We start from the raw sequence: 20,688 nt of genomic DNA on the forward strand, positions 1-20,688 counted from the left end.
AGGCCCATTTGTGTAGCAGTTGTGAGAGTATGTGACATATGTTTGCGCACATGAGGTAGTATGTTTGTTGTAGCAGTTGTGTATGTGTGAGTGCTAGCGCGTAGTAATGGAGTTGCACATATGTTTGGAGTTGCATGCATGTTTGGTGGGGTGGCTTCCACATGCCGGCCGGGTGTGTTTGCCTAAATAATAGAAAACCTTCGTAGGAACCTCATATTTTTGTAGAGGTTCGACACTTGTAGTAGGAGTGTTCTGTTGAGGTTAACCCTTGGAGAAGGGTAGTTGTGTAGACACCATGGCAAGGGGCCTGTTATGTAGTTTGGAGATCATTTCAATGCAGTTGTGCATGTGAGTTTTGGGCAATGGGCCCATATAATAGGTGTGTGCGTTGTGGGTGACCGCACATTATCTCCTGTGATGTAGTTTTGAGTTTGGTGTCTTTTAGGAGTTATGTTTAAACTCCTAGTAGTTTGTCTGTGGTGCCAGGTGGTGCGGTTAGGGGGAAGCATAGTAGTTGAGCATGCAAGTTGATTTTTTTTTTTTCATTTTGTTTTGGAGTGGCAGCCAGAATTTTAGGCCAGTGTTTTTGTTGAGTGTGGTTTAATGGTTGAAGTTGTGGTCATTAGAGGACCAGGTGAACCACACACTGGCAAGTTTAAATTGTGAATGATTTTTAACATCTATACAATATACATTTTTACACTGAGTTATTTGGGATCAGCATGACAATTTTCATTCTTGGTTGTGCTATAAGAATTTTTTTTTTGCATTATTATATCTATGCATACGGCTTCACTCCATCTTTGTGGCGGTCATGACAGTTTTGTTACATGGCTGTTACCGTGCATTGTTTTATGCACCACATCCTTTCTTTCTGTAGTTGCGTTTTCGTGATTTGTGTGGTCTTTGTGTAGTGAGTCATTTTTGCTATATTTTCTTCATTTTTCATGTTTCTCTTTGGGGAGAAGGGATATAGGTGATGAGGCATGTTTTGTTTCTGGATACATTGGTTGTGTTTGTTGTTGGCATGTTAGGACTATTGTTTAGGCCATTGTGTATGTTTAAAATATCAGGGCTACAATATTTTGGAAGGTATGTTTTGCTCATTTGGAGGCATTGGTAGTGCTCAGGTGTGGCAGGCCTAAGGCCAGGGGTGGCAGTCCTGGCAGAAGGAGGTAGGCAGAAAGAGGGTTTTTGATTGTAGTTTGGTTTTTATTGTCCACGTGGCAAGGTTCGTGCTTGGTGGTGGCAGCACTGAGACACTGGTGTGGCAGGCCGGGGTAGAGGGAGTTTTGTTTGTTCTGATTGTTAGTCCTAGCATGATAGTGGGTGTGATCTGTTTCTCGTGTTTGTTTTTAAGGAGGGAGATGTGTTGTACCTTTGATGATTAGTGTGACTGTGTGAGTGAATGCAGGGCCTCATAGAATGGTGAGGTGGAGCCTGGATTGTTGGAGGCTTGGGTGACGGGTAGGACTTGGAGTATGGCAGGGAACTAGGACAGATGCTTGTGACCTTCTCTCTTACCTTTTCATGATCTGCATCTATGTAACAAAGAACAATTAAGCATCTTCTGTTAGTTCTTACCTGGGTCAGCCTGGTTCCTGCTCCATGTCATCTCTGATCCAGGCATATCTTGCTAGGGAGTAAGATACTACACAACCCTCCAGACCATTGTCCTTCATCTGCCAAGCCATTACAAAAGTGCAGAGACATTTTGGGGTGGGACCAAGCCTGATTTGCATATGGTCCTAGACCAGGCATACCTATTTCATAGCATCTAACCGTTACCAAACTATGGAAAACATTCCCAGACATAACCACAAGCAAAGGAAAAAAAGCAAAAAACAAGTTAGAATACTCATATTTCTTAATGACACATGAATTTACATGATCACCATTTTTAATGATAGTGAACTGGACTGTCCAGCTCCTTTGATGAGCAGCAATTACCTTTGAGATGGATGAGGATGAAGATCTTATTCACACACCAAATAATAGAGCCGACTCAGGAAGTTGACAAAAGGTAGACTGTTTTAATATCAAGTATCTAAAACAGGGAGCATAACGAACATCAATGCGGATGCTCGATCTTCAACTCTCAACACATTTAAGAAAACACTGTATAGCAAAATGTGTCATTGCTGACGTCTAACCTACGTATGAACCAACGTCATCCTCCGTGGCAAGCTACAGAAACCTAACGGAGGGAGTGATTGGGTCTGCGTGAACATCTAAATATATGATGCATACTAGTCTAAAAAATTGTAACTATGTGATTGGTTATTTAACATCATGTGGACAACTAAGCCCTCCTCTAACATTGACCACTATGAACGTCACTAAATACATGACGTTCCATTGGTTTTCACACTAAAGGAGCCCTGAATACGCAGGTGCTCTACAATTGGTTGGCACTCTGTCCGTCTTCAGTATTTTTCCACCTACGTTAGCAGCTTGCAGGCTGGTCATCCAGATGCTGGTGAGGTTGCCTTAACCTTAGCTTCCCACCAATTAACATATTAATCCATCATTACCTCAGTGGTCTACTGTCAATTAGGCTTTTGAACTTCGTCCTTGAGAGTGTGCTTAGCTCTGAGAAAATTAGGGAGTGAGCAGCACAGTCTACCTCTGTGCGTAGGTGTGATCATCTTGTTCATCTACTTCATGCTTGCATGTGACTAGAGACCATAAAATCAAGCCTTTTCGTGTATTTAATATTTGAATCCAATAGTCCTCTGACGTCTTCCTTGATATGTTCACTCTTTCAGAACAGGAGGTTTGTTCTTTCACCCGATTTGTATCCAAAGTCAGTTTACTCTAGTTTGATAAGACCTTGGCTTCCTGGGGCTCATCCAACCTCGCCTTTTTGAGTTCTGCTTCTGTAATTCAATGTCTGCTTTTAAAACTGTATATATATATACCAAAAGGTTCGGTGTACCTGTGGTGAGGAGTAGCAGACTCGGGTACGAAGTACAGTAATACACAAAAACTAGTACTGCTACTTGCTTTTAAAACTGTGACACGCTGAACTGAGGCCTTTTTACTAATGTCCAACCTGCTTTAATATGTTTGGTGGAAAGATCCATGATCTTCTTATTCCTATGCGTGTATACGTTGGCTCTTGCCGCAATCTACTTTACTATAAGCTCAGAGCTCGTGATAAGGCCAAGGTAATTCTACAAATTTATAGTTAAAGCATCAACAAACATCAACAGAATTTTGAATCCACTGACCTGTTCCGACGCTTGAGCAATGATGCTTATAAGTAGCCCCCTACTGCACCCCTTTCTCTCCCACAGCTTGAAATGGCCAGGAGGAAAGGAGTGTATCAGGGAAACCCTCTGGGGAGGAAAACCCTGTCAGCTCCTGTGCGATGTTGGTCCTTGATGTTGTGAAGAGCTGGGCGTGATTCTGAAGGGGTTCCAGAAATGGGGTGTCTAATGCATGAGCAAGAGGAAAGGGGAAATGAATTAGCAACTGGAAGAGGATTCAGAACAAGAGAGGTAAGGAGGAAGGGGGAATTATAGTTATACCCTTTATAAGAACAACATCTGAAATGACATAAGCATAGATACGGAACGGTCCCAAGAGCCCACAAGAAGAATATCTGGTGGCGTGTGTTGCTCGGGCGAGGCTGCAGTGAAATGGGCGTCGGAACCGTGTAAGAGATTGGTGACAGCCGGGCGCTACTACAAGCCGAACGCTGTTAACGTAGAATATGGATGTCAAGATGATAGTTAGGTAAGCGGAATCAATCCCAGGAAGTTGTAATGTAAAGCCTTCAATTACGTACCGAACTATTAGTTATCTTGGAGTTGTGAGAGTGTGAGAGTATGACTCGAGGATGAATGCGAGTCGAGGCGAAAACAGGAGAGAGAACCACCACGGCTAAGGAGGAATCGCAGGTGTTGACAAATATAGGATGAGAGACCTGCAAGAGAGAGTCACAATCAAAGGTAGTGAAAGCGAGATTCTGAGGACAGAGGAACAAGTAAGTCTAGGTTCGAACTGACGAAGTGCTGGTTCAAAAGAGTAGCAACGCATTCGAGTGTTTTCCAGGAAGGCTGATAAGCTGATCCCTGCAGAGGAGGTGGAGCCTCTGTGAAAGCCATGCTCTGCAGGGCTGGAGTGCTGCAGCAGCTAACCCCCGCCATCTTGCCACAGAGACCATCACCTCCTGAGGGACATGACAGTATGCCCCCTCCAAAGGGCAGGAGTACTTGGCTTATCCAGATGGCACCTATGAAAACGGCGAACAAACCGAGGGGCATGTACCACCGAAGCAGGCTCCCATGAGCGTTCGGCTGGTGAATACCCACGCCAATCCACCAGGTACTGGAGACGACCCCGATAATAACGGGAGTCACATATGCCAGCCACCTCGAACTCAGGACACGCAGGAGTGGGAAAGCGATCCACCACATCCTTCTTGAGCTGGGAGACATGAAAGACTGGGTGAATCCTTGACCAGGAAGGAGGGAGTTGGAGATGATAGGCAGCAACACCCAGCCGTTGAAGGACAGGAAAAGGACCAAAATACCTAGTAGAGATCTTAGAAGGCACCAGATGTTGAGGGAGAAAATGGGAAGCCAACCACACCTTATCGTCCCGCACCAAATCTAGAGCTGGTGTTCGATGTCGGTCCGCAAAATGCTTGACACGTTTCTGAGCCTCCAGAAGAGACGAATGGGCAGACCGATGCCTGTTCTAAATATCCAGAAGAAGGCGATCGATATCAGGGAATGCTGAGACAAAGGAAAGTCCAACAGGAAAACAGGTAGGATGAAACCCATAGGAGCAATGGAAAGGGCTGGTACCTAGGGATGCATGGCAGGCATTATTTTAGGCAAACTCCGCTAAAGGCAGTAATTCAGTCCAATTTTCCTGAGACACAGAGATGTAACAGCAAAAATTTCCTTCCAGATTCTTGTTAAGGCGTTCGGTTTGGCCGTTAGTTTGAGTATGAAATCCAGAACTCAAGGCGTGTGTAACGTTGAGACTCTTGCAGATCTGCTGCCAATACCGGGAAGTATATTGCAGTCCTCGATCCAAGATGATGGTTTCCAGAAGACCATGCAAGGAGAATAGACATGCGATAAAGATTCTTGCCATTTGTGCGGCGGTAGGAATCTTGGGAGAGGAACAAAGTGGGACATTTTAGTGAAGTAGTCCACAGTCACCATCACAGTAGTATATCCCTCAGAAGCCGGAAGATCCACGATAAAATCAGTCGAGATTATCTGCCATGGACGGACCAGCATCCTCGTGAGATGACCGAGAGGAGGACAGCGAGGAGTTTTGGTTTGTAAACAAACAGAACAGGCAGAGACATAATCCTGTACATCCTTCAACAGACCTGGCCACCGGAAATGGTGTTGGAGTAGTTCTGTGGTGCTAGCGACACCCCTGTGAACCACCATCCGCGAGTCATGACACAACTGAAGAACAGACTTCCGAAGTTCAGTGGTAGGAATTAACAGTTTCTTGCCCAGGTACGTGCAGCCTTGAGTAACCTTGAGCCCCAGGTTATTCAAGGCACAGGGCTCCTCCCTTAGTAGATACAAGGTGGCCTCAGAAATCCACTGGAGAAAGCTTGTAATCACATGAACAAATTGAGCTGTGGGGAAAAGAGGTTCGGCCCGGAAGGGAGATGAATAAGCCAACTCTTTTCTGGACAAGGCGTCTGCCTTAAGGTTCACCCTACCTGGAATAAAGGTGAACACGATCTCGTAAGGTGAAAAAAAGTGAGCCCAATGGGCTTGTCGGCTGTTCCTGGTCTGGGCATACTGTAAAGCACGGAGATTGTGATGATCTGTCCGGACTTCAACAGCCTGACGAGCCCCTAACAGCAAGTATCTCCACACCTCAAAGGTGTGCTTAATAGCAAACAACTCTTTCTCGAGGACTGTGTAGTTTAGTTCGGAGGAGGAAAGAGTCTTAGAAAGGTAGGCCACCGGACACTCCACTCCCTGGTCATTCTCTTGGAGGAGAACTGCGCCCAGAGCGTGATGGGAAGCATCCGACTCCACGATGAATTTCTTCCTCTGGTCGGGAGAAATGAGAATAGATCCAGTAGTAAAGCGGTCCTTAATGGTATCAAAGGCCCTCTGAGTCTCACTGGACCAGACAAACAAAGCCCCTTTTTTGATGAGTGCAGCCAATGGCAGTATCAACTCCGAGAAGTTGGGGATAAACCGCCGATAAAAATTGGCGAACCCCAAAAAATGCTGGAGATCCTTGACACAACCTGGAGAAGACCATTCAACGATTGCGGAGACCTTACGGGGATCCATGGATATGCCCTGTGCAGAGAGAACGTAACCCAAGTATGCAACCCGTTCCTGGTGAAATTTGCACTTGTCCAACTTGCAGAATAAATGATTGTCCAACAACCATTGCAAGACCTCCTGGACATGCAAAATATGTTCATCCAGAGATGAGGAGAAGACCAGTATGTCATCTGGATATACAATGACTAAATGGAGCAGTAAATCAGAGAAAACGTGGTCATGGAAGCGTTGGAAGACGGCGGTAGCGTTCGATAACCCAAATGGCATTACGCGATATTTGTGGTGACCAAAAGGTGTACGAAAAGCCGTCTTCCACTCATCCCCTGGTTTAATTCGGATGAGATGATAGGCTCTACAGAGATCCAGTTTGGTGAATATCTTCGCCCCCTTCACTGCCTCAAGAATATCTGGGATTAGGGGCATAGGATAACGGTTGGGAATTGTGACCTTATTCAGTCCCCGATAATCTATGCACGGCCTAAGTTCTGCGGTGTCTTTTTTAGGAATAAAAAACAATGAAGCTCCTGCAAGGGAAGTCGATTCTGCTATTAAGCCATTGTGGAAGTTCTTTTGGAGATATTCCTTAAGTATTTCCTTTTTCCCTGGCGGAAAGGATGTACATGCGCCCAAAGGGTATGGGTGTATCTGGTACCAGGTCTAGTGCGCAGTCATCCCAACAGTGTGGTGGAAGTTCAGCATATTGAGCATTAGAGAACATTCTCTGGAAAGGGCGGTAGGTTTCGGGAATCCCCTGTATCTGATTGAGGACAGTAGTCCTTGCTTCTTGTACAGGATGAGCGGAGGCAGGATGAAAACCACTGCGCCATCAGAGAGACAATGGGAAAGACAATGTTCAGAACCCAAGAAAAAGGCTCCTGCAGTCCAGTTAATGTATGGATTATGGATCCGAAGACATGGTAACCCTAAAATAACAGAATAATGAGCTGAGCTGAGAATGTCCAATACTATTGTTTCTGCATGTGAAGCAAGGTTCATGAATAAGGGTCTTGTTTGTTCTTTGATGGGTCCAGATACCAGTGGACTCCTGTCCACGGACTCTACCAGGATGGAAACTAGGTTAGTGGAGCAAGGCATTCCATGATTAGTGGCCCAGAGATTGTCAATGAAGTTTCCAGCTCCCCGCTGTCCACCAGGGCAGGAACTTCAATAGGCCCAAGGGATTCTATAGAAAGGGAGACCTTAAGAGCTATCATGGGGAACTCAGGGACCTCTGTAAAATGGGACGATTGATGTGACGCTGGGGAACTGCTTATTGATTCCCTAACCGGGGTTCCCCTGACGGTAGGGTAGGAGCATTTCCCTGCCTCCTAGTGGGTGCAACAGGGCAGTTTTGAACCACATGGTCCTTGGTGCCACAGTACATGCAAAGCCCCAGAGTGCAGCATCGGCTGAGTTCCTCTGGAGACAAAGGCCCACGGACTGCCCTATTTGCATGGGCTCATCGGTGATCTGGGTCCTGGGAACCACGGATGAATAATCAGGAAGAATGTGTGAACCTCTGTGCTTCCATGATTCTCAGTGCCTTTCTTGCAACCTATAATCCATCTGCAGGACTAGTGTAATAAGTTCTTCCAAGTTGGGGGAACGAGGTACCAGTGAGACCTCATCTTTTAATTCCTCATTTAAACCATGTCTAAATAGTGTGATAAGAGCATCATCAGTCCAAGCAGTGCCCACAGCTGTTTAAATCAAGTGATGTATGATAACAGGTCTTGGGATACCTGTTGGAAATCTAGCAGCTGTTCCTGGGCAGAAACAGTAATCCCCTGCCTACCGAACATGGTTTGGAGACTGTTTACGAAGGCGGGATAGGAATCCATAAGAGGGTTATTGGTCGTTACCAGGGGAGTAGCCCAAGCCAGGGCTGGACCAGTAAGATGGGCTATCATATGGCCTACCTTGTCGAGTGTTTTCCAGGAAGGCTGATAAGCTGATCCCTGCAGAGGAGGTGGAGCCTCTGTGAAAGCCATGCTCTGCAGGGCTGGAGTGCTGCAGCAGCTAACCCCCGCCATCTTGCCACAGAGACCATCACCTCCTGAGGGACATGACAGTATGCCCCCTCCAAAGGGCAGGAGTACTTGGCTTATCCAGATGGCACCTATGAAAACGGCGAACAAACCGAGGGGCATGTACCACCGAAGCAGGCTCCCATGAGCGTTCGGCTGGTGAATACCCACGCCAATCCACCAGGTACTGGAGACGACCCCGATAATAACGGGAGTCACATATGCCAGCCACCTCGAACTCAGGACACGCAGGAGTGGGAAAGCGATCCACCACATCCTTCTTGAGCTGGGAGACATGAAAGACTGGGTGAATCCTTGACCAGGAAGGAGGGAGTTGGAGATGATAGGCAGCAACACCCAGCCGTTGAAGGACAGGAAAAGGACCAAAATACCTAGTAGAGATCTTAGAAGGCACCAGATGTTGAGGGAGAAAATGGGAAGCCAACCACACCTTATCGTCCCGCACCAAATCTAGAGCTGGTGTTCGATGTCGGTCCGCAAAATGCTTGACACGTTTCTGAGCCTCCAGAAGAGACGAATGGGCAGACCGATGCCTGTTCTAAATATCCAGAAGAAGGCGATCGATATCAGGGAATGCTGAGACAAAGGAAAGTCCAACAGGAAAACAGGTAGGATGAAACCCATAGGAGCAATGGAAAGGGCTGGTACCTAGGGATGCATGGCAGGCATTATTTTAGGCAAACTCCGCTAAAGGCAGTAATTCAGTCCAATTTTCCTGAGACACAGAGATGTAACAGCAAAAATTTCCTTCCAGATTCTTGTTAAGGCGTTCGGTTTGGCCGTTAGTTTGAGTATGAAATCCAGAACTCAAGGCGTGTGTAACGTTGAGACTCTTGCAGATCTGCTGCCAATACCGGGAAGTATATTGCAGTCCTCGATCCAAGATGATGGTTTCCAGAAGACCATGCAAGGAGAATAGACATGCGATAAAGATTCTTGCCATTTGTGCGGCGGTAGGAATCTTGGGAGAGGAACAAAGTGGGACATTTTAGTGAAGTAGTCCACAGTCACCATCACAGTAGTATATCCCTCAGAAGCCGGAAGATCCACGATAAAATCAGTCGAGATTATCTGCCATGGACGGACCAGCATCCTCGTGAGATGACCGAGAGGAGGACAGCGAGGAGTTTTGGTTTGTAAACAAACAGAACAGGCAGAGACATAATCCTGTACATCCTTCAACAGACCTGGCCACCGGAAATGGTGTTGGAGTAGTTCTGTGGTGCTAGCGACACCCCTGTGAACCACCATCCGCGAGTCATGACACAACTGAAGAACAGACTTCCGAAGTTCAGTGGTAGGAATTAACAGTTTCTTGCCCAGGTACGTGCAGCCTTGAGTAACCTTGAGCCCCAGGTTATTCAAGGCACAGGGCTCCTCCCTTAGTAGATACAAGGTGGCCTCAGAAATCCACTGGAGAAAGCTTGTAATCACATGAACAAATTGAGCTGTGGGGAAAAGAGGTTCGGCCCGGAAGGGAGATGAATAAGCCAACTCTTTTCTGGACAAGGCGTCTGCCTTAAGGTTCACCCTACCTGGAATAAAGGTGAACACGATCTCGTAAGGTGAAAAAAAGTGAGCCCAATGGGCTTGTCGGCTGTTCCTGGTCTGGGCATACTGTAAAGCACGGAGATTGTGATGATCTGTCCGGACTTCAACAGCCTGACGAGCCCCTAACAGCAAGTATCTCCACACCTCAAAGGTGTGCTTAATAGCAAACAACTCTTTCTCGAGGACTGTGTAGTTTAGTTCGGAGGAGGAAAGAGTCTTAGAAAGGTAGGCCACCGGACACTCCACTCCCTGGTCATTCTCTTGGAGGAGAACTGCGCCCAGAGCGTGATGGGAAGCATCCGACTCCACGATGAATTTCTTCCTCTGGTCGGGAGAAATGAGAATAGATCCAGTAGTAAAGCGGTCCTTAATGGTATCAAAGGCCCTCTGAGTCTCACTGGACCAGACAAACAAAGCCCCTTTTTTGATGAGTGCAGCCAATGGCAGTATCAACTCCGAGAAGTTGGGGATAAACCGCCGATAAAAATTGGCGAACCCCAAAAAATGCTGGAGATCCTTGACACAACCTGGAGAAGACCATTCAACGATTGCGGAGACCTTACGGGGATCCATGGATATGCCCTGTGCAGAGAGAACGTAACCCAAGTATGCAACCCGTTCCTGGTGAAATTTGCACTTGTCCAACTTGCAGAATAAATGATTGTCCAACAACCATTGCAAGACCTCCTGGACATGCAAAATATGTTCATCCAGAGATGAGGAGAAGACCAGTATGTCATCTGGATATACAATGACTAAATGGAGCAGTAAATCAGAGAAAACGTGGTCATGGAAGCGTTGGAAGACGGCGGTAGCGTTCGATAACCCAAATGGCATTACGCGATATTTGTGGTGACCAAAAGGTGTACGAAAAGCCGTCTTCCACTCATCCCCTGGTTTAATTCGGATGAGATGATAGGCTCTACAGAGATCCAGTTTGGTGAATATCTTCGCCCCCTTCACTGCCTCAAGAATATCTGGGATTAGGGGCATAGGATAACGGTTGGGAATTGTGACCTTATTCAGTCCCCGATAATCTATGCACGGCCTAAGTTCTGCGGTGTCTTTTTTAGGAATAAAAAACAATGAAGCTCCTGCAAGGGAAGTCGATTCTGCTATTAAGCCATTGTGGAAGTTCTTTTGGAGATATTCCTTAAGTATTTCCTTTTTCCCTGGCGGAAAGGATGTACATGCGCCCAAAGGGTATGGGTGTATCTGGTACCAGGTCTAGTGCGCAGTCATCCCAACAGTGTGGTGGAAGTTCAGCATATTGAGCATTAGAGAACATTCTCTGGAAAGGGCGGTAGGTTTCGGGAATCCCCTGTATCTGATTGAGGACAGTAGTCCTTGCTTCTTGTACAGGATGAGCGGAGGCAGGATGAAAACCACTGCGCCATCAGAGAGACAATGGGAAAGACAATGTTCAGAACCCAAGAAAAAGGCTCCTGCAGTCCAGTTAATGTATGGATTATGGATCCGAAGACATGGTAACCCTAAAATAACAGAATAATGAGCTGAGCTGAGAATGTCCAATACTATTGTTTCTGCATGTGAAGCAAGGTTCATGAATAAGGGTCTTGTTTGTTCTTTGATGGGTCCAGATACCAGTGGACTCCTGTCCACGGACTCTACCAGGATGGAAACTAGGTTAGTGGAGCAAGGCATTCCATGATTAGTGGCCCAGAGATTGTCAATGAAGTTTCCAGCTCCCCGCTGTCCACCAGGGCAGGAACTTCAATAGGCCCAAGGGATTCTATAGAAAGGGAGACCTTAAGAGCTATCATGGGGAACTCAGGGACCTCTGTAAAATGGGACGATTGATGTGACGCTGGGGAACTGCTTATTGATTCCCTAACCGGGGTTCCCCTGACGGTAGGGTAGGAGCATTTCCCTGCCTCCTAGTGGGTGCAACAGGGCAGTTTTGAACCACATGGTCCTTGGTGCCACAGTACATGCAAAGCCCCAGAGTGCAGCATCGGCTGAGTTCCTCTGGAGACAAAGGCCCACGGACTGCCCTATTTGCATGGGCTCATCGGTGATCTGGGTCCTGGGAACCACGGATGAATAATCAGGAAGAATGTGTGAACCTCTGTGCTTCCATGATTCTCAGTGCCTTTCTTGCAACCTATAATCCATCTGCAGGACTAGTGTAATAAGTTCTTCCAAGTTGGGGGAACGAGGTACCAGTGAGACCTCATCTTTTAATTCCTCATTTAAACCATGTCTAAATAGTGTGATAAGAGCATCATCAGTCCAAGCAGTGCCCACAGCTGTTTAAATCAAGTGATGTATGATAACAGGTCTTGGGATACCTGTTGGAAATCTAGCAGCTGTTCCTGGGCAGAAACAGTAATCCCCTGCCTACCGAACATGGTTTGGAGACTGTTTACGAAGGCGGGATAGGAATCCATAAGAGGGTTATTGGTCGTTACCAGGGGAGTAGCCCAAGCCAGGGCTGGACCAGTAAGATGGGCTATCATATGGCCTACCTTGTCACGATCATTATGGAAAATTGCTGCCTTAAAGGCAAACTGCATTGAACAATATTCTCGGAATTCTTTTGACTTGTTGGGATTCCCATCAAACAGTCCTTCTGGTAATGGACCAGGTGGGAGTTCAGAATAGCTAGGCACCTTTCCCACATGTTGCCATAGAACATCGTTCTCTTGTTTAAGGGACTGTACTTCGGCCATTAAAGACCGAACGGCAGCAATTAGTTGTTGTTGTTGTGCCGGATTCATGTCAGGGAGACCCTTCTATTGATCAGTATATGTTGCATTGTGATACTGGGCGTTGCTAACTGTGATAAGGCCAAGGTAATTCTACCAATTTATAGTTAAAGCATCAAAATACATCAACAGAATTTTGAATCCACAGACCTGTTCCGACGCTTGAGCAATGTTGCTTATATGTAGCCCCCCTACTGCACCCCTTTCTCTCCCATGGCTTGAAATGGCCAAGAGGAAAGGAGCGTACCAGGAAACCCTCTGGGGAAGAAAACCCTGTCAGCTCCTGCACAATGTCGGTCCTTGATATCATGAAGAGCTGGCAGTGATTCTGAAGAGGTTCCAGAGATGTAGTCTCTAATGCATAAGCAAGAAGAAAGGGGAAATGAATTAGCAACTGGAAGAGGATTCAGAACAGGAGAGGTAAGGTGGAAGGGGGAATTGTAGTTATACCCTTTATAAGTACAGCACCTGTTATCACTTCTTTTCTCTTGTAGGTGGTGTTCCAAACATACACGGGTGAAGTGACCAAAAGAGGGATTGTTATCAGAGTAAAAAGGTAAGCATAGATACGGAACGCTCCCAAGAGCCCACAAGAAGAACACCTGGTGGCGTGTGTTGCTCGGGCGAGGCTGCAATGAAATGGGTGTCGGAACCGTGTAAGAGATTGGTGATAGCCGAGCGCTGCTACAAGCCGAATGCTGTTAACGGAGAATATGGATGTCAAGATGATATTTAGGTAAGCGGGATAAATCCCAGGAAGTTGTAATGTAAAGCCTTCAATCACGTACCAAACTATTAGTTATCTCGGAGTTGTGAGAGTGTGAGAGTATGGCTCGAGGATTAACGCGAGTCGAGGTGAAAACGGGAGAGAGACCCAGCGCGGCTCGGGAGGAATCACAGGTGTTGACAAACGTAGGATGAGAGACCTGCAAGAGAGAGTCACAATCAGAGGGTAGTGAAAGCGAGATTCTGAGAACAGAGGAAGAAGTAACCCTAGGTTCAAACTTACGGAGCGCTGATTCAAAAAAGTAGCAACGCGTTCGAGCATTGTTCAGGAAGGCTGATAAACTGATCCCTGCAGAGGAGGCAGAGCCTCTGTGAAAGCCATGCTCTGCAGGGCTGGAGTGCTGAAGCAGCTAACCCCCACCATCTTGGAGGAAATATGGCTGCTATGGGACCAACAGTGCCACAGAGACCATCGCCTCTTGAGGGACATGACAGAGCTAACTTCACAATTACTTTGCTTCTTGCATTTCTTCTGTATCTGTACACATGTAAAATGATTTGATATCTTCATCTATTTCTATGGCATACGTTTCTACACCTTGCTTTCTTGATGCCTTATAGAATATCCGCATTCTCTGATCACTGCATCTTTTTACGTGCTTCCTCTTCAGCTTCATATAACATATACTATGACAGTGGCTGGTAACACTACCATTCATCCTTGCCATTTATTGGTTGTGCTTGTTCAGGGATCTCGCTCAAATGGCCATCATACTTCTTGGTATGCAGATATGGTTTTCTCAATGGGCACCTTGGCTCCCATATTCTCTTAGGTATTGGTACTTTCACTGGGACTGGACTGAGTCCATATTCTGCTCTTTGTCGATTCAGCTCCTCTGTATCCGTCTCACACTTTGGTTTCCAACATACAGGTAAAAGAGATGGGTCGATTGAGGTGGGGGTACTTGGCTCCTTCTCTACAATTTAGTTAAACCAAACCTAAACACAACTAAACAGTATAGGTAAAATCAAATAAACAAACACAATCCCAAGGAACAACAGGAAGTGAAGTTAGTAGCATACCAACTTTTCATAGTAATATAAACAAAACGTGCAATTAGTACATGCAATGACACATACAATTTCCCCAAGTATAACATCCCTATAAATGTATTAACATTATATGAACACCTTCAAACCATCAGAATTCCCATAGAGAAAAGAACAGGAGAAGCCACACACAAATGAACAACACCACCTCAAGTTTATAATAGAACACCTGCACAAAACAAAAAAAGAAGAGACCCAACCACCAGTACTATCAGTACCAGATGACGCCTCATCAATGCGTGCTCCACAGTGAAACTTTCCTTAAACATTTGCAATTGCTCAGCAAGGGCAAACTGGATGTATTAAATTTGTCTTACAGATGATTTCTCTGCAGTAATACACAAGGTAAACCCCTCAAAATACAAGATGAAGCTTGCCGATAGAACTGAAAAGAGAGGAGGAGAAATACACTGAGATACATAAACTCGATTGCCAATAAAAAATCACTCTCTAATGACATTCCAGATTTCAAAATCAATCCTCATGCTATGTCCATCTCACGGATATTATCATTGAGCTTCCTTACCTATCTACAGACCAGCTTCATATAATCCCACAAAATCAGACAACCCAGCAGACCCAATTGCTAACCTCTCGGTAGACTGACCAATCTTCCTCATATCAACAGATTTTAAACTTTGGTTGGAAAAGCAACAATATTGCTACAAAATCCCTTTCAGCAAATATGGGAAACACTGAAGATCAAGCAATTATTAAGAGGATGCACACATGGTTCAAGACACACCCTCGAAGGAAAGCATTACCACTGTTCATGGATGTATTTTGCCATTAACGCCCATTGTATATGTGCTTGTGTTTGTACTTCATATTTTCATTTTTGATTTGAGTTAGCTTTCATTTGTGGGATTTGTGTTTGCACACCCTGCAGAGTTAACTACATCTGGTTGCAGGTTTGTCAAAAAAGAGAAAACAGATGTATCACTTACAAATAGTAGACAACCTTAAAATATCCAACCTCCTTCTTAACTCTGACTTCTACCTCATATGACTACCAAACTCCTCCTTAAATTCTACCACCTCCTATCTTCCTGCAAAGGGTGTCTACCAACCACCTTAATAGATATTGCCACCTCCTCCACCTCCTTTCCCCCTGCTCCTCACCCTCCTCTGACACACTTTGCTCTTCCATTCCCCTTCGTCTGCTCATCAACTCGCTCCAAGCTCCTTTGTTCTGCCGCTCCTGAAACCCACATTCTGACTTACAAGTTCAGTCCTTCATAGTGATCAAGCTCTGTTCCTGGGAGTGTGTCTGGGCTGAGGGTTTGCAGCTTTGAGGTTCTCTGAGCTTTGCCAGGGGATTGGATGATCCTAACGAGTTCAGACATCTGCTGTTTTCCCAGTTTCAGGGCAACAGAGGCTTTAAAAGGTGACGGGGGCCATCTTAGATCTCACTGGGTCATGTGACCTAAGCAAGAGTTTGGCAGTTAGACCATTGGTCTTCCTTGTTGCTGAGAATAGTAAGCACAAGTTGCTAAAAGGTTGTTTTTCTCCATGTTTTTCTTTGCTCAAAGAAGCATGGTTTGAGCATGTGCTAGAATCAGTGGTCGAAGTGGGTGGGAGCGGTGTTCCACTACTTTTCAAAGAAAGGTTTTACTGTTCCTATATCTTTATTTTAGAAAGAACCTGTTCCAGAATGGTTTTGTTTTAAAATAAAAGTGTAGGAAGTAGTTGAAACTTGCACTTCAGTGCAGTGCACTGAACATTCCCATAAACAGCAGGTGTTTTTGTTTGGGCGTTTGGATTGTGCGTGGCAATGGGGTTTGTGATGAGCGGGGACAAGACCGTAGGGAACATAGTTCCACTACTTCTTTTTGTAACACTTCGACCACTGACCACAGAGACAAACTGATCTTTCAAACACTTGCTTTACAAACACATGCCCAATACCTTTTTTTATTTTTTAAAGAATGGTGGGTTTAGGTATTTGTTCTTATTTAATATGTTTTTAAAATATATAAATATGGTCCGTTTTACATCACTTTCCACGTTTAAATTGTTCTCTTGTTGTAATATAAATCTTTGCTTTGAATCTTTCAAAAAACGTTTTCAAAATGTTTTGACCACATTTTTCCTCATAAAAAACGTTTTGTTCTTCTATTAAATACATCAGCTCATACGATTGACATCACATTTATGTATCGAGTTAACACATTCTTCAATTGCTGTACAATTCCAATAAATGATCAGTTACTTTTTGCAATATAACACATCCATAATGCCTCTCTGTGTGAGAATGAACGGCCCGCATATCTGCAAAGTATGACTTACCCCCAGGGCTTTTGGGTGCCCGTGTAGTGGCCATTTGCGCTCATCTGAAGAATGGTCCACCTTTAAGACACCAGGGTGGCTGGAAGGGGAGTACTGAGTAACCACATAGCCACTGTTGACTGCAGGTGAGGACATGTTCTGATGTGACCTGGAAACAAATGATGTCTGCGTTAAATCCACAAATCAGATTGGGTGATTTCTAGCCCTTGCTTCAGTAGCAGAAACTAACAAACCATTCATCTTTTGTTCGTGAAATGGGTTCAAGTACAGCGTGGAAGAAGAGTAGGAAAGTGACTGCCTGGTACCACTGCTCAGGGTGCCCGCATTCAGCTGATAAATCTACTTCTTGTTAGCAATGCCTTATGTTGCCGTTTAGCCCCACCAGTGACAAATGCCAAGCTGGCCACAGCTCTTGACCCTGGTGGTGTACTCGATCTACTGTTATAAATGTAGTTTCCAAAGTGTGTAATACGCAGCGATAATAACATTGGACATGTTTATAGCAGCTGGTGTAAATTTTCTTTCGTACATTAGTTTTTACAAAATCAGCAACAAACTAATTCCGGTGGTATGTGTTGCCTAATACATAAAATATCATGTGTTAAAAGCACATGTAGCCTAAAACGTATGGCATCATTATTTCTTTTTTTAAATGGCCTGGAAATGTTCTCAAGTATTCTTCCAAACCCCCCACCTTTTTGCTCCATGAATCAGAGTTTGTGTCGGCAGTGCAAAGCTACTTTTCAGCAGTGCAAAGTCACTTTGACCCGTGTGTTATGTTGGCAGCCCTCGGCCTGCGCGCGCGGGGGCTGGCAGAATGCTGGTAGGCCGCACGGCCTGTTGCGCAGCTCCAGCGGGAGCCGAATAATCATACACCCACACAGGTTGCTGGTCGGCCCCGGAACTGCCTCCCGAACGCGGGGGCGGGGCTTTTATTTAGGACGCCCTGCGTCACCGCGTAGCGGGACGCAGGGCGGAACTTAACATTCCTCCTTTATTATAAAACAAACAAACATAACGCTAACTACCAACAACGGCGAAGTCCAACATGAACTTACAGTCTTCGACACCCAGCTACCCTGCCATTGGGGTTCATGGCACCGGGGCACTAATTACCACACATAGTCACTTAGCTTGGCTGGCGGTCTCATCGTTGTTCTCAGCCGGTATCGCCCTTCTCGGGGAGCACACCCCCTTGCTTCATGCTCTGGTTCACCTTAGCTGTTCGGGCCCTCGAGGCCGGGTGCATCCAACGGCTCCCAGGTTCCATCCCCCGCTCCTGTCTCCTCAGGGATGGCCTCCGGCTCTTCTTCGCTGGGCTGAGTATCCTCGCCTTCCCGATGGCCCTCCTTATCGGTCCACAGGGTACGGGGTACGGCCTTGAACCATGACGAATTCCTCGTCACTTGACGGCGTCTTCGTGTCACAGTCACCATGGTTCCATGCCGGTCACTGACGGTCCATGGAAGTTCCTCGTACCTGGTATCAAGTTTTGACTTGGAGGGGTTTCGTATCATGAGGACTTGGTCACCCACTTGATGATGGGACGGCCTCGCTCTCCGCTTGCCACTCATGTGTGCGTTAGCATCCCTTCTCCTTCTTTCTGGGCGTTCCTCGTTGACCGCGTCCGGGGTCCTGCTTGGGTGATTCGGGATCGAAGATCTAATGACAGTGCCAAACATGAGGTCCGCTGGTGGTATGCCGGTTGTGACCCGGTAGTTCCGGAGGAATCGGAAGAGGTCAACCTTCCAGGGACTGGCGTTCGCCTTGGACACCCTTGGACACCCTGAGCACCTTGTTGATGGTTCTCATAAACCTTTCTACGTCCCCATTTGCCTGGGGGTGTCTTGGTGTGATACGATGATATTTTACATTGAGGTCCTGTAGATAATTTTTGAAGTCCTCTCCCGTAAACGGTGGCCCGTTGTCGCTTTTGATTGAGGTCGGTAGCCCGTGAGTTGCGAACATTTTCTCTAGGGCCGGAATGACCACTTCAGCTGCTGTGGATTCAACTATCTCAACTTCCGGGTATCGGGAGTGATCATCCACGGCCACCAACAGGCCCTCTCGTAGCTTGCAAAAGTCAATGCTGATGGCCTCCCAGCGAGAGCGGCCACGTTCTGCTGATATGATTGGTTCCGGTTCTGGCGGGGCCCCCATTATCTGACAGGATAGGCACGTGCTAACGAGTGTCTCGACCCGCTCCTCGATCTGGGAAACCATACTCGGTGCCGAATACGGGCTTTCGTCCTTACCAGTCCTTGGTGTCCTTCATGCGCTAGGGCCACTATCCTGTCTTGTATTTTGAGAGGGATTACGATGCGGTTTCCTCTTAGTATCAGTCCACCTTCTGTGATTGACAAGTCTTGCCGGACTGTGAATATGCCGGACAAAAACCCTTTTGCTTCCGCTGTTCTGTTGTGCGTGTGTCTCATGAAGGTCTTCCAGTCACCTGAGAGGATGGCATCCTTCACTAAGTCACAACACGGGTCCTTGAGCGTTTCCGCCTCGATTTCCTCGATGCTCACCGCCTTGGGTCTCATCGCGTGCACCACTTGACATATGTGTTCCTCTGTCTCTGCAGCTACTTGGATCTCTTGTTGGGTGGCCTCTCGCGGATGCCTGGAGAGAAAATCCGCCGGGTTTCCGCTGCCCGGTTGGTAGATGAGATCAAAGTCATATTGCTGGAGGTGTAGTAACCACTTGGTGATTCGTGCCGGAGGGTGTGCTGACGTCCCCATGAAAATGGGTAGTAGGGGCTTGTGGTCCGTGATCGTCGTGAACCGACGCCCATATAAGTAGAGGTGAAAATGCCGGCACCCCCACAGCACAGCGATGGCCTCCTTTCCTTTGTTCGGTCTCTGTGAGGACTCTCGATGCATATGCTATCGGTCTCTTCTCCCCTTCCTTCGTGACTTGCATTAGGATGGCTCCGAGCCCCACGGGGCTTGCATCCACGAACAGTTCTGTGGGCAGCTCGGTGCTATAGTAGGCCATCTTGGTGTCGGCGGACAGGGAGTCCTTGATGCTCTCGAAGGCGTCCTGGCATGTCTGCCCCCAATCCCACTTGACGTTGGCCTTGGTGAGTTCCCGCAACGGCTCAGATAGTGTGGCCAGGTTTCGGATGAACCTCCCGCAGTAGGTGGCCATGCCTAGGAAGCTGCGCACTTCTGTGGGGGTCATCGGTGGGCTTGCAGCCTGAATGTCTGCGACCTTCTGCGGGTCAGGGGAGATGCCTGTGCTGCCAAACTTGTACCTGAAAAAAAGTGATCTCCGATTTGAGGAACTCACACTTCTCCCGGCATCTTGTGAGCCCAGCATCTTGTAGTCTGCCCAGTAAAGCGTGAAGCCTCTTGATATGTATTTCTTTGTCGGGGGCGTGAATCAAAATATCATCGCTCACGTTGAGGACACCAGGGATGCCACTGATGACCTCCTGGATGGTTTGCTGGAATACCTCAGCAGCAGACGATATTCCGAAACTTAGGCGTTTGTATCTCCGCAGCCCCAAATGCGTCGAGAACATTGTAATGTAGCGAGAGTCTCTGTGGAGTTTGAGTTGATGATATCCCGCCTTGAGATCAATCTTTGAGAATACACACGACCCTGTGAGGTCAGCCACGATTTCGTCGATCGTTGGGGTGATGTGGCGTTCTCTTTTAATGGCAGTGTTGGGGAGACGCATGTCTATGCAGATCCGTATCTTTCCAGGCTGCTTAGGCTTCCGTGTCACCACCATTGGAGAGACCCACGGTGTGGGCCCTGTGACCTCCTCAATGATGCCCGCTTCTTCCAATGCCTTGAGTTCCTGCTCCACTTGTTCTCTCATGTGGAATGGCGTTCTCCGGTGCCTAACGGCTTTCGGCTGCACTGTTTCATCAATATGAAGTTTGATGGTTTTCCCTTTTAAACAGCCTATTCCCTCTTGCAAGTCAGGATATTGGT

At 46.7% G+C, this 20,688-nt stretch overlaps 1 protein-coding gene across 1 annotated transcript in view; it reads right to left on the reverse strand.

The window, feature by feature from the left end:
* Window positions 1-20,688, reverse strand: part of MS4A10 (membrane spanning 4-domains A10) — a 212,529-nt gene that overhangs the window by 168,274 nt on the left and 23,567 nt on the right. Inside the window, exon 2 of the mRNA XM_069627731.1 lies at window positions 16,744-16,891. Within this exon, the coding sequence (XP_069483832.1) occupies window positions 16,744-16,878 (135 nt within the window). The 5' untranslated portion in view covers window positions 16,879-16,891. The remainder of the gene's footprint in view (window positions 1-16,743; window positions 16,892-20,688) is intronic.

Source organism: Ambystoma mexicanum, chromosome 12 (genome assembly GCF_040938575.1).
Source record: "Ambystoma mexicanum isolate Mex_15411 chromosome 12, UKY_AmexF1_1, whole genome shotgun sequence".
Lineage (NCBI taxonomy): Eukaryota > Metazoa > Chordata > Amphibia > Caudata > Ambystomatidae > Ambystoma > Ambystoma mexicanum.